This window comes from Trifolium pratense, linkage group LG2 (assembly GCF_020283565.1).
Source record: "Trifolium pratense cultivar HEN17-A07 linkage group LG2, ARS_RC_1.1, whole genome shotgun sequence".
Taxonomy (NCBI): domain Eukaryota; kingdom Viridiplantae; phylum Streptophyta; class Magnoliopsida; order Fabales; family Fabaceae; genus Trifolium; species Trifolium pratense.
The window spans coordinates 58,411,295-58,424,970 of NC_060060.1; the positions used below are offsets into that span (position 1 = coordinate 58,411,295).

At 35.7% G+C, this 13,676-nt stretch overlaps 1 protein-coding gene across 4 annotated transcripts; it reads left to right on the top strand.

Moving 5' to 3' along the window:
* The first annotated feature begins 1,139 nt into the window (after positions 1 to 1,139).
* LOC123905447 (nuclear exosome regulator NRDE2) lies at positions 1,140 to 11,031 on the top strand. Of its 4 annotated transcripts, none has more exons than XM_045955040.1 (10): positions 1,140 to 1,761; positions 2,829 to 3,600; positions 4,137 to 4,758; positions 4,931 to 5,102; positions 5,291 to 5,642; positions 6,464 to 6,574; positions 7,028 to 7,379; positions 8,180 to 8,405; positions 8,942 to 9,163; positions 10,156 to 11,029. In XM_045955040.1, the coding sequence occupies exons 1-10, from the start codon at positions 1,235 to 1,237 to the stop codon at positions 10,298 to 10,300; spliced, it is 3,501 nt and encodes a 1,166-aa protein (XP_045810996.1). In that variant the 5' UTR covers positions 1,140 to 1,234; the 3' UTR covers positions 10,301 to 11,029. The 4 variants fall into 4 exon arrangements, with proteins under 4 accessions (XP_045810996.1, XP_045810995.1, XP_045810997.1 ...); XM_045955039.1 differs by having other exon boundaries at positions 1,146 to 1,761; positions 4,134 to 4,758; XM_045955041.1 differs by lacking the exon at positions 8,942 to 9,163 and having other exon boundaries at positions 1,146 to 1,761; positions 4,134 to 4,758; positions 10,156 to 11,031.
* The last annotated feature ends 2,645 nt before the right edge of the window (positions 11,032 to 13,676 follow it).

Below are 13,676 nucleotides of genomic sequence, written 5' to 3' on the forward strand. Positions count from 1 at the left end.
AATCATGTCACATACCAAGTTATTTGTTCTACTTTGGACTGCAATACAATTGCAACATAAATATTAGTCAAATGTGTGTCGCTAGGTGGGGTGCATATTGAGTTGGAAGTTGGGTATTTTGAATGATATGTTGGAACTTGGAATCGTCATGCTGTCAGATTGAGCTTGATCAAATCATGGAATACAAGTGTGTTTTTCAGGAACCAGAAACAAGACAAATCAAAGAAACTTTGAACTTAACTACACCTCTAAACCATAGCTCAAAAGTGAGGACCGTCAAATCCTATATAAGCCTTCACTCTAGGTATATAACACCTGATGCGACACTCGAAATTGGACGATTGAGTCCCTCTGCACATAAAAATCGGTAAAAAGATAGTCCTCTTTGCACATTAAAATCGGTAAAAAGATGAATGAAATGTGTATTTACATTCTGAATTTTATTAAATGAGATGAAAATTGGAGGTCCTCTAGTAGAGACAAGAGATCATTCATATATCAATATGAAAATGTGAAAAGAGTAAACCACAATAAAAGTCCTTTATCTTTATTTTAGGTTTCAAGTTGGTCCCTTATCTTTTAAAATTTTCAAGTTGGTCCCTTATCTTTTCTGCAAGTTTCAAGTTGGTCTCTACGTCAATTTTTTTCTCTCACTATTATCGTTAAATTTGGATACGTGGCAAACAGAAACCACACATGAGTGTTTGAGTAAAAAATATTGTGACTCGCTACTTAGAGTGTGATCAGTTTGCACTTTAACTATTGAACCTTATAAAAATTTGACCACCATCCGATACCATATTTCAATTGGCCACTTGAGCAGTTATTACAGTGTTTCATTCAAAATATTTTCTTGGGGGTGAATGAAGGGTTCACACTTTAACTTGCGAACTATGTTTCAATTAAATTTTTTTCATGGGAGATGAGAAAAAGGTGAAGAGGACAAACAAAATTGATTTTTATAAGGTTCATATTTTAGAAAGCGAACTCAGTTCATAGTTTGCATCGTAGAATGCAAACTCTTTTTTCCCAAATTTTTGCTATTTTGAGGGGTAAATTTGAAATGTAAGTGGATGCATGCGAGATTCGGGGAGCGAAAAGTAAATCTCTTTCTAAAATCACGTGAACCCGGTCTAGTTAGGTCCAAGCCCAATATTCCTAACCGGTTCCCATTTTTTAACAAAGCCTCTCTATCTCTCTTACGATCATAGCCGGGTTTTCAAAGATTTTCAAAATGGACCCTTCGCAACCGCTTCCGGCGGAAGAAACGACGGCGCCACCGTCCTCTGACGCAGCAAAATCTTCACTATTCCCTGTCTTCCCTGTCACAAACTCTTCTCTTCAAATCACTACTTCTTCGGTTCCACAATGGCTCAGTAATTCGAGCTTCACCACCGACATCTCCGTTATCAAAGACGACGTTGCTTCGCTGCTCAACCGCGAAACCGCCCACTCGCCGTCACCAGACGACGACAGCGAAGAAAATCGACCTCAGGAGAAGTCTTTGCCTCCTACCTATGCGATTCTTGAATCTTCGGAATCTGATGGAGAAGGAATTGGGAGAGAGGAGAAGAAGAGAAGCAAGAGGAGGAAGAAGAAGAGGAAGCGTGATCGGTCCTCTGAGAGAAGTGGATTTGACGGTTACGGTTCGAGGAAGTCGCGCATTAGAGCTTGGGCTGATTCTGAGGCTAACACTGCCAAAGAGTATTACTTTGATTCTCATGGCGATCGTGATAATCTCGCGTTTGGGTGTATTTACAGGTATATTTTATGGAAATATTCGATTGGAATTTGAATTGAATTGTTTGTTTCAATTTGCAAGTGGTTTTGTTTAAAATTTTGAATTATTAGTGTTTCTTTTGGTGAGGGTTTGAATGATGGTTGAATTTTGTGTTGTTAGGGCTAATGCGTGTAACTGGATTTTAATCAAAATTAAGTGTTTAGGACCCGTTTGGACTCACTTTATTTGATTTTATCGGGACATAAGTACTTATGAGACTCTTTAAGTGAGTTCATGGAAACAAGATATGGCATGTTCATAAGCTGTTTTTAGCTTAGTTACATAAGCTCTCCAGGGTAGCTCAGGAAGAAGCTTACATCTTATATGAATACCACTTATAGTTTATGTGAAAAGAACCTAACTTTATTTTATCTTTGTTACAGAAGCAGTTATATAATAAGCATTTATGCTATAGGCACTTAATTAAGTTGTTTACCCAAACAGCTTCTTATGTTCATAATGCACTGGACTAGGAACCATGATTTAATGTCTCTTTGTTGGCTTTATTGGCTAATATAATGATGATAGAGCTAGGCTTCTTTATAGTTTTGCAGGTTAAGGTTTATAATTATAAACCATATAATAATGAGTATTTGGTTTTGTTAGGCTGGTTTTATGGTGTTTTATTAATGTTTCTCCTGAATCAATTATTGGTATAAGATCATTTATGTGTATTAGTGAAGAATTGATCTTCTCATTACTGTTAATCACCTAGGCAGAAGTTCAATGGGGATTTCAAATTTGGAGAGAGGTTCCGAGTTAATGTTCTCAGAAAATTGAAACAAAGTTGCTTATTTTGGGAGTTCAGAAATAGGAAAGACTGAAAGAGATGGGAAAGTTGATTAAAATTTTATTGTTGTACATGTACTCTTATATTGAACCTTTGACTTATTTATATCTAGTTTCCAATGAACCTTTGATTTCTTATTTATATTCAAGATTTTCTCTCCTCCCCCGCTTCTATCCACACAATCAATTATTTTTTGCTGACTATTTTATTTGTATTGTTAGTGATGTGTGTTGATATTTTTTTTTAAATTCCGCGCAGAATGGATATTGCCCGGCACAAGCCGTATAATCCCTTGAATTTATCTGGGCGACATTCTAAAGGTTTGTATTGGTGGAATCAAAGTGGTTCACTTGGAGAAAAAGATGGCGATATTGATGCTTTAGATGATAAAATGAAATCTGCTGGGCGATACTGGTCTGGAAAGTATATGGCTTTAGAACGACATAAAAGCTTCAAGCGCATTCGTCTTGTTGCTCCAAAATTGTCTCCTCATACAGCACAAGATGAGTTTATACCTTTATCAGACATTGGTTCATCTCATGGAGCTGTTGACAGTGAATCCGACTCTAAAATTTCATCACCACTTGAAGAGTCATGGGAAGACGAAATGTTAAATAAAACTAGGGAGTTTAACAAACTAACAAGGGAGCACCCCCATGATGAAAACGTTTGGTTAGCTTTTGCAGAGTTCCAAGATAGGGTTGCAGGAATGCAACGACAGAAAGGTGCTCGCTTGCAAAGACTTGAAAAGAAAATTAGCCTTCTGGAGAAGGCAGTTGAGCTTAACCCAGAGAATGAAAATCTATTACTTTGCCTTTTAAAATCTTATCAAACAAGAGACAGTTCAGATGTGCTAATTGGGAGATGGGAGAAGATACTTTTGCAGCATTCTGGAAGTTACAAGTTATGGAGTGAGTTCTTGCATGTTGTTCAGAGAAATTTCTCCAAATTCAAGGTTTCAGTGGTTAGGAAGATGTATGCCCATGCTATTGAAGCTCTGTCTGCTTCATGCAGCAAGCACTCTAGGCAGGTTCTCAGCTTTTTTATGCTTACCCTCCCCCTCTTCTTGTTGTTTGTGAAAGCGATTATTGTCAATATTTTTTCAATTTATTATCTTGTTTGCGCAGGTGGTGATATTTTCCATAAAATGAATGATCAGATCACTAACATTCATGCATGATGATATAATAGGGAAAAAAAAACAATGGGAGGAATATTAGTCACTGAACAACTGCTTTTATTTAATTTATTTTCTTCCCCTTTAAAGTGGTTAGGACATAAAGAAAGGTTCCTAACAAAAGGTGATAGATTTATTTGGCTGATAACGAGATCTTGTTTACTGTCATTTTTATCTACAGGAACAACAAAGTTGAACTAACCTTCTATTTTTTGCTTGCATTTTGGTGGTGTATAAACTAGTTACTTTCTTGTCGGAGGTCATGAAGTTAACAACTTCACATCATTTCCATGATTGTTTTCACTTTTCACTTAGTAATGTCTTTTTTCATGTAAATATTTCAGAAGATCCTCAAATAGGTTTTAAATGGAAAAATTTGTTTTTAGCAGGCTCATCAAGCTGATGATTCTTCACTGGATCCTGCAATTGTTCAGCAAGAACTTCGTCTTGTGGACATATTTCTCAGTCTTTGCAGATTTGAGTGGCAAGCTGGTTATAGAGAAGTTGCCACTGCTTTATTTCAGGCTGAAATTGAGTTTAGTTTATTTTGTCCACCTTTGCTACTCACAGAGCAGAGTAAGCAAAGACTGTTTGAACATTTTTGGAATAGTGATGGTGCTAGAGTTGGAGAAGAAGGGGCTCTCGGTTGGTCCACATGGTTGGAGAAAGAGGAGGAAACTAGGCAACGAGTCATCAAAGAGGAGCTCTCACATGAAAATGAAGGCGGAGGTTGGACTGGTTGGTCAGAACCATTTTCTAAAGATAAGGAGGGTATAACCAATTTTGAAAATGAATCTAATAATGATTTGGTTATGGAGGATAATCAAGATGAAGATGAATATAAGGATGCTGTGCCCGAAGATGATACCGAGAATTTGCTAAAGCTACTGGGAATTGATATTAATGCTGGGGACGGTGGCGAAGTTAATGACACTTTGACCTGGATCAAATGGTCAGAAGAAGAGTCTTCTAGAGATTGTGATCAGTGGATGCCGGTTCGAAGGAAGTCAGGTAGGATTTTCTCTCTTAGAGTTCATGGCTATACTTTCTTGATATGTATTTGTGCGTGGCGTGTATGCTATAAGCCGTTTTTTTTTTTTTTTTTGCTTATTTGCTTCTGAATGTGGTCCAGTTTCATTTCAAACATCATGTTTATTTAAATGTGTTGATTAACCATGAACAGATACAACCTCTTCTACTAGTGAAGCACTCAAAACAGAGGAAGAGGAGCAACTCTCGAGAATCATATTGTATGAAGATGTAAATGAATACCTATTCACCTTGAACACAAAAGAGGCTAAACTATATTTGGTGTCTCAATTCATCGGCTTCTATGGTGGCAAGATGTCTCAATTGTAAGTGTTTAGAATTAGGTATAAATGTCAAAAGCTAGAATTAGTATTATTCTGAGTCAAGAGTCTGACGTGCCACTGGTGTGAAGTATTAGATTTTTTACCTTCCATATATTTGTCAAATATGCATGTGAATTGCTAGAAAGCACCACTGCTGATGTCTTTTGTTTTGCTTCTTTTTTCTTTTGCAGGGTTTGCACAAACAGTCCAACATGGATAGAGAACATACTTAGCTTGGAGGATCTACCAGATTCTATTTTAGAGAAGTTGAAATGCATCCATAACGTTTTGACAAAAGCACAGAACATTCCTACTGGTTTCACTTTAGATTTCCTATTAGGAAGTTTCATGAGGAACGCTGATATGTTGAAATTTGTACGGAATGCAGTCTTACTGTGTTTAACTGTTTTTCGGCGTAATCACATTTTGGAAGAAGCAGTCCTTATATGCGAAGAGCTTTATGTTACGAAAATGAATTCTTCTAACTGTTTGGTTACACCATGTCGAGCTTTAGCAAAGTCTCTCTTAAAAAGTGATAGAAAGGTACTCATTCCCCTCTCTCTAAATGAATTCTTCTACTAACTGTTTGGTTACACCATGTCGAGCCTTTCAACTTCTGTAGCATATACTCCCTCCGTCCCTTATTATAAGTACTCTTTCAAAGATTGAATTTGTCCCTAAATATAAGCCCTTTTTCAATTTCCTAGACACATTTATTATTACTTTTCCAAACATAACCCTACTTTACATTGGAATACGAAAAGCCAACTATAAATACATCTTTTCACAAAGGACAATTTAGTAATTGTAATACCCAAAAAATACACATTTATTACACTATAAACTTTTCTTAATATGTGTGAAAAACTTCAAAGGGGGCTTATATTAAGGGACGGAGGGAGTATATATTAACAAGAATATAGCATCTACAGCTATTTCCATTGAAATATTGTAATACAACTAAAGTGATATTTTAATTTTTAAAATTTAAAAACATACTTGAACCATATAAAATTCAGAAACGAAAATAATGAATACTTCAATCTTTCTGTTAGCTGAAGTATTCTTTCCTACTTGTTGTTTGATTGGAATTTATGAAATGACAAACAAAAACATTTTTACGCATATAGCTTACTATATGTTATGTTTTTCTCTGTCTAAATCTAACGGTTAACATATTGAAATGAAGTTTCTCAAAGAGGGAAGTTTACTTGTTGCGATTTTCTCAATTTTGAGGAAATCATCAAACAACTATTTTTCATAAGATATTTGCATATGATGCAATTATTATTATGCTTCATTCGTTGTAATTGGTAACCTTTCTCAGTTTTTTAACTTTTGGTTTTGTATTTTGCTTATTGTAGGATGTTTTGTTGTGTGGTGTATATGCACAAAGAGAGGCTAATTATGGCAACATTGATCTTGCAAGAAAGGTGTTTGACATGGCATTGTTATCTGTGGAAGGGATCCCTGAGGTATATACTGTATTCTCTGCAACTTGTTTGAATCACCCCTTTCATACTTTTCCGAAGTTTTCTTTCATATAGCTACAAAATTAATCTGTTGTGAAGAGTTTAACAATTTGGAAGTCAAACTAACAATTTTACTGAGGGATTGGGCAGCTTTATTCAATTGAATTTCTCTTTTTTTGGGTTGTTATTTTATAGGAGGATCCCATATTCGCCTTCAAATCTTTAATTGTTTCCTCTCCATGTGAAATTTATTTATTTTTAATAAAAAATGCATCAATGATTCCTTTGAATTTAAGTCGAAGAGGATATTGATCTCCACTTAAAGGTAAGTTAGCATGTCCTATGTACACACACATATCTATTTATGTGTATTCAAATTTATGGCATTCCTTATATATAAGTGACCTCCTCCTTTTATTCTTTTTCTTAATTGCATTCATTAACTTTATGGAGTAGGAGATACAGTCCAGTGCACCTCTTCTTTATTTCTGGTATGCTGAGGTGGAGCTTGCCAATAACAACGATGATGGTCACGAGTCTTCATATCGTGCTATACATATATTGTCTTGCTTAGGAAATGGTACAAAATACACCCCATTTAAAGGTCAAGCATCAAGTATGCAATTGCTTAGAGCGCGTCAAGGATTTAAAGAAAAACTGAGAACAATTTTATCATCTTGGGTTCGTGGTATAATAAATGACCAATCTGTTGCTCTGGTATGTTCTGCTTCATTGTTTGAGGAGCTAACCACCGGATGTGATGCGGGCATTGAAGTTTTGGATCAAGCTTTTACAATGGTGCTTCCAGGTTATTGCATCTTCATTTGTTGTCTTCATTTTAGAAAACTTAACACCATTAGATAGTCTAATTTTTAACCACCATAAGCGTCTAAATAAATTTGTCATCTGAATGTGTTGAAGTCTTCATGAGTTATTGTAAGTATTAAGAAAATTTAGGATTGTTTGCCCCTTCTATTATGTAATTTTTTTAGTCACTTATCACACAGATTGCTACTAGTTAGTGTCTAAATTCAGAGTATTAATGGTTTATGAAGACGTTTATATATATATATATATATATATATATATATATATATATATATATATATATATATATATATATATATATATATATATATATATATATATATATATTGTTGATGAAGTTTAGTTCCTTTACTATCAATAAGTGTTTACGTTACATAAACTTGTATTGATCTATTATGATTCAAATTGGAATTATTTAGTCATCTATCACAGGGATTGCTGGTAGGGAGCGACATCTATTGTGTCTTATCTTAATGTACTAAATCTTGTATCTCTCCTGACTAATGTCACATGATATCAGTCCGACATATAAACATATGAATAATTTACTAAGTACCTGCATTTTTTTAACTTTTATGAATGAAATTTAATGTGATTGCAATTGAAACATGATACATAATTGAAAAAATTGCTTACAGTGAGCTAAATGCTTTGTTTTGACATGTATTATAGAATCATTTTGTTGAATAATCGTGTCCATCAGTCCATTTTTTCTATTGCAGCATAAGTATATATTGTTGTGTTACTTATCACGTCTATCTGAATGCTTTTGATCTGCAGAAAGGAGAAGCCATAGCTATCAACTTGAATTTTTGTTCAACTTTTACACAAGGATGCTTCAGAGACATCAGAAGCAATCAAGTCTAATGAACGTTTGGGAATCCTTCTCCCAGGGGCTCCAGATGTATCCCTTTAGTCCAGAACTTTTAAAAGGTGTAGTGGAGGTTGGCCACTTTCATACAACGTCTAATAAATTGCGGCGGGTCCTAGATGAATGTTGTTACAAGTAAGATCCTTATTCTTTGGAAGTGTAAATGCTTTTAATCACAGGCTTTGTGAAAGTTCTTTTGAAAAAAAAAAGAAAAAGATTATTATTCCAAAGTAATATATTGCTAAACTAACATGTATACCCGTGTGATGCATGGGGTAATTATATATGGAGAGTAATGATTTTTATCACATTGAAAAAATTTAAAGGCTTAAATATCACTTTCGTCCCTGTATTTATGCACTCTTTTGGTTTTAGTCCCTGCATTGTTTTTTCTTTTAAAAACGTCCCTGAATGTGAAAATCTTGTTGATTTGTGTCCCTCCCGTGAAAAAAAACTGTGTTTAGCTACCAATTAGCTACAAACGCAACCGGGAGGGACGGAAATCAACACGATTTGAACATTCAGGGACGTTTTTAAAAGAAAAAACAATACAGGGACTAAAACCAAAAAAGCACGTACATACAGGGACGGATGTGATATTTAAGCCAAATTTAAATTACAATACTCTCTTCGGCCTCAATTACAAGTTAAAATGTGTCTACATTTGTCAGAAAACCATCCGTCGTCACCTGGCTTTTTGCATTGTCGTACGAGATGTCTAAAGGTGGTTCACACCACAGAATCCGTGGCTTGTTCGAAAGGGCAGTGAGTAATGATATGCTTTGCAGCTCAGTTGTACTGTGGCGTTGCTACATTGGCTATGAATTGAACATTGCACATGATCCTTCTGCAGCTCGACGTATTTTCTTTCGTGCAATCCATGCCTGCCCCTGGTGAGGACCTGTGTTTACGATTACTTCAATATGTTGTAAAAACAATCGCTATTTACTAGGTGTTCTTCTGACAAGATATTTGATAGAGCTAGAAAGGACTATTGAGATATCTCTCCATGGCTTCTACGCTATAAGAATAAACACAGTGTTTTTTGCTAGAGGACTGCTAGGGTTAGTCGCTCTGTTACTCTCAATGACATTCACTCAAACAATTAGGACACGTCGCCCTTCTTTCTTAAATCTTGTTCTTGGCAACCGGCTCTCTTTGTTCATGGACCCCATTGCAAACAACCTTTGCTCCTCATCTCTCTCAAACTGCAATCATCTGTCACTCACGATGATTCATCACACACCCAGTGCCATGTGTCTCACTAACCTCACCCTTTTCCCCTTCTTTAATTTCCTGGTCTAATTTTTTTTTCTCACTTCATTTTAGCCACAATGCCCATGAAACATGGGCAAGAAGTAGAAACTATCAATTCCCACACCAATGACTGTCTCTTTATCATCAACCATCAAAGATTAAATATCCATTTTCTAGACTTCATAACAATAAAACCACCGGCAGAATGTTAGCAGTCCTATCCTCACATTCCAAAGTCTGGATTTGCTCCACATAGTCATTGTTGTTATTAGAAGACAAAAGACTTATAAGAAAATGTTTGAGGGATGGTGGTTTTTGGTTTCTAACTTCCAATAGTAATAGTAAAAAACTAAAAATTAGTAATAATTTAATTGTCAAAATTTTGGAAACCGGTAGAACCAGTAACCCGGTACATTGCTTTAAAAAATAGGTGACATGTTCTAATTGTTGAGCGAGTGTCATTTGGAGAGTGACAGAGCAACTGACCCTGCAGTCCTCTTTTTGCTAAATGGGCAGAGTTGTTCTATACCAAAATTTTCATAACGAAACATGTTAACTTTTTTGTTGCTATATTCAGTATATTGTCAGTTATTATTATTTGATTTATATATGTAAATGTGTATACCAGGTCAAAACGGCTATGGTTGGATGGATTTCTCAAACTAAATTCTGTCCTTACTGGGAAAGAGCTTTCTGATCTGCAGGAAGTAATGCGGGATAAAGAACTAAATCTAAGAACTGACATTTATGAGATCCTTTTGCAAGAGTCATGACCTTTGTTCTCCAGAGTCCAACTTAATGTACTGCTCTTGACCTGATATGATGTGGTCTGATGTAAGATTCTATCAAAGATGTTTTTATGCAGTCTAAAATGTTGTTGGAATTTGCTGATTTTATTTGCTTAAGTTTACAATCATGCTTATAGCTTGTAAAAAGAAATATCATTGTAGAAGTACTTGTAAATTCAGGAGGCCATCCTTGGATGATGTATTTGAATCTTATGTGTCTTATACAATCTTGTATTCATCAAGGAAAATATTGAAAATGGGACTATATCCCTCCAGTATACTCCTACAAGTCAACAAACAACAAATATTCTCACACTACCAAGGAAAACATTTGAAAATCTCACATCCAAGCTAGGATTGCTCAACATCTACAACCTAGCTTGAGGGGGAGTGTAGAAATATGATGCATTAATACTGTTTACTATGATTTATTTAGTTTCCTAAAATAAGAGGAACTTGGTAATGATATTACCATATCTCCTCATTGATTTTCTGTTTTATTGTGAAGTTATTAGGAGTTAATAGGAATTATTTATTTCTTTTTCTGCTTCTAGGATAAGGTTGACCAAGAGGCTGCTTCCTCTACTTAAACTATTGTAACCCTATTATTTTGATATCAATGAGAATACAAAAACCTTTTATTCTCTGAAATTCTATATGGTATCAGTAGCAAACCGATCCTTCCCATGACCAAATACGGCATGGCTATAGAAAGAGATATCACCATGCCCAAAGAGGATGAAAATGCATCCTCATCACAAATGACAAATCAAAACTAATCCCAGTGTGGCTTTGGAGACAACTACTCGTCTTCCCATTACCGGACACAAACTGAATGGGAACAACTACCTCCAATGGTCACAATCAGTCTTGATGTTTGTCAGTGGCAAAGGAAAAGATGAATACCTCATTGGTGAAACTGTTGCACCAAAAATAGTTCTATTCAAGCAAAGACAACACATCAACCATCTTTGAGATTGAGACAACGCTGCAAGATCTAAGGCAAGGAAATCTCTCAGTCACACAATTCTATAACACCCTTACACGTCAGTGGCAACAACTTGATGTGTTTGAAGAGCATAAATGGACCTGCACAACTGATTGCAAGAAATACAAGGAGATCGTGGAAAAGAAAAGAATTTTTAAGTTCTTGATGGGACTCAACAAGAACTTGGATGAAGTGAGAGGAAGAATACTTGGAACCAAACCTCTACCAAGTATTAGAGAGGTATTTTCTGAAGTGCGTAGGGAAAAAAGCAGGAAGAAAGTGATGCTAGGAGAATCCTTTGTTCTGCCTGTAGCCGAATAGTCAGCACTAGCAGCCCGTGGAATCCATAATCATGCTGGTGACAATCGTTTGAAAAATACGAAAAGGCTATGGTGTGACTATTGTCAAAGATCTGGTCACACACGAGACACATGTTGGAAAATACATGGAAAACCAACTGATTGGAAGCCCTCAAAACATACTAGGGACAAGGAAAGTCGGGGAAATCATGTCTCAAGTGAAGAGGGAAGTCATGCTTCTCAATCCAGTCCTTTTAATCAAGAACAACTTGAAGCTCTTCAAAAGATGTTCTCGCTGATGTCCTCCCAATAAGGTCCCAAAGTTGCATCACTAGCACATAAAGGTATTGTGTGATAACCAGTCTGCTATCAGCATTGCTAAAAAAAAGTACGCTTGTCTTTTCTTGAAGCAATAGGTCTATCATCATATCTGACAGTAGAAATGGAATCATAATTTTCATTACCTTGTGTGTTTTCAATCCCTAAACTTGGATTGGTTTCAAGGCAGTGCTGGATTTGCTGTTGTTCTTTACCTTCCTGATTCTTGTTTTTCCTAGTATAGACACGTAACTCACGTATTTCAGCAGAATGTGTTGAAGTAGAGGGCTGAACAGTAGGAGTGTTATACTGGTCTGGCTGAATATGAGACTGATCTGCCACTAGCAAATATAACTGGATCTGTTCTAGAATTAAAAATATAACTGGTCTGTTCTAGAATTAAAATATACCAAATTGCAGTCCAAATTGGGAACATGTAGAACAAACTTTAATTCTATATCTTCGGAGAGAATGACTAAACTTGCACCAACCATCCTATTTGCAAATTTATCTCTTATGACAAATTATCTTCTCATTACTTGGCTTTTGTTAGCAATCTTGATAAAATTCAGGTTCCAAATTCTGTCCATGAAGCTCTTCTCAAACCAGAATGGAAGGAAGCTATATTTGAAGAAATTCATGCACTTGAAAAGAATGGAACTTGGGAATTATCAAACCTACCATCTGGAAAACATCCAGTGGGTTACAAGTTGATTTTCACTATCAAACAAAACTCGGATGACAGCATCAACCGATTCAAAGCACGATTGGTGGCTAAGGGTTTTACACAATCCTATGGGATTGATTATCAAGAGACATTTGCACCTGTGGCAAAGCTCAACACAGTTCGGATTCTACTCTCACTTGCCTCAAATCTTGATCGGCCTCTTTATCAGATGGATGTGAAAAATGCTTTCCTCAATGGCGACCTTGAAGAGGAAGTTTACATGGATATTCTCCCAGGTTTTGAGACATCAGAAAATGCAAACAAAGTCTGTAAACTTAAAAAATCTTTGTATGGATTAAAACAGTCACAAAAGTGGTAAAGAAGTTTGGCTACATTCAGTGTCAGACAGATCATACAATGTTCCTCACGATAGAACAAAACATGTAGAGATTGACCGTCATTTCATCAAGGAAAATATTGAAAATGGGACTATATCCCTCCAGTATACTCCTACAAGTCAACAAACAGCAAATATTCTCACACTACCAAGGAAAACATTTGAAAATCTCACATCCAAGCTAGGATTGCTCAACATCTACAACCTAGCTTGAGGGGGAGTGTAGAAATATGATGCATTAATACTGTTTACTATGCTTTATTTAGTTTCCTAAAATAAGCGGAACTTGGTAATGATATTACCATATCTCCTCATTGATTTTCTGTTTTATTGTGAAATTATTAGGAGTTAATATGAATTATTTATTTCTTTTTCTGCTTCTAGGATAAGGTTGATTAAGAGGCTGCTTTCTCTATTAAACTATTGTAACCCTATTATTTTGATATCAATGAGAATACAAAAATCTTTTATTCTCTGAAATTCTATAGTTATTTTGCAGATGTCTGTTATACAATTATCTCAATATATGTGAATTTTCTTTTAGAGTATATGGTAGTATATATTTTCTCTCCAAATGATAGTGGGGGCTCTAGCTAGGGTTGGGAACAGGCCAGGCCAGGCCTTGACAGGCCTGAGCCTGGCCTACGATTTTTTTCAGGCCTGAGCCTGGCCTGTGGCCTATCAAATGTTAT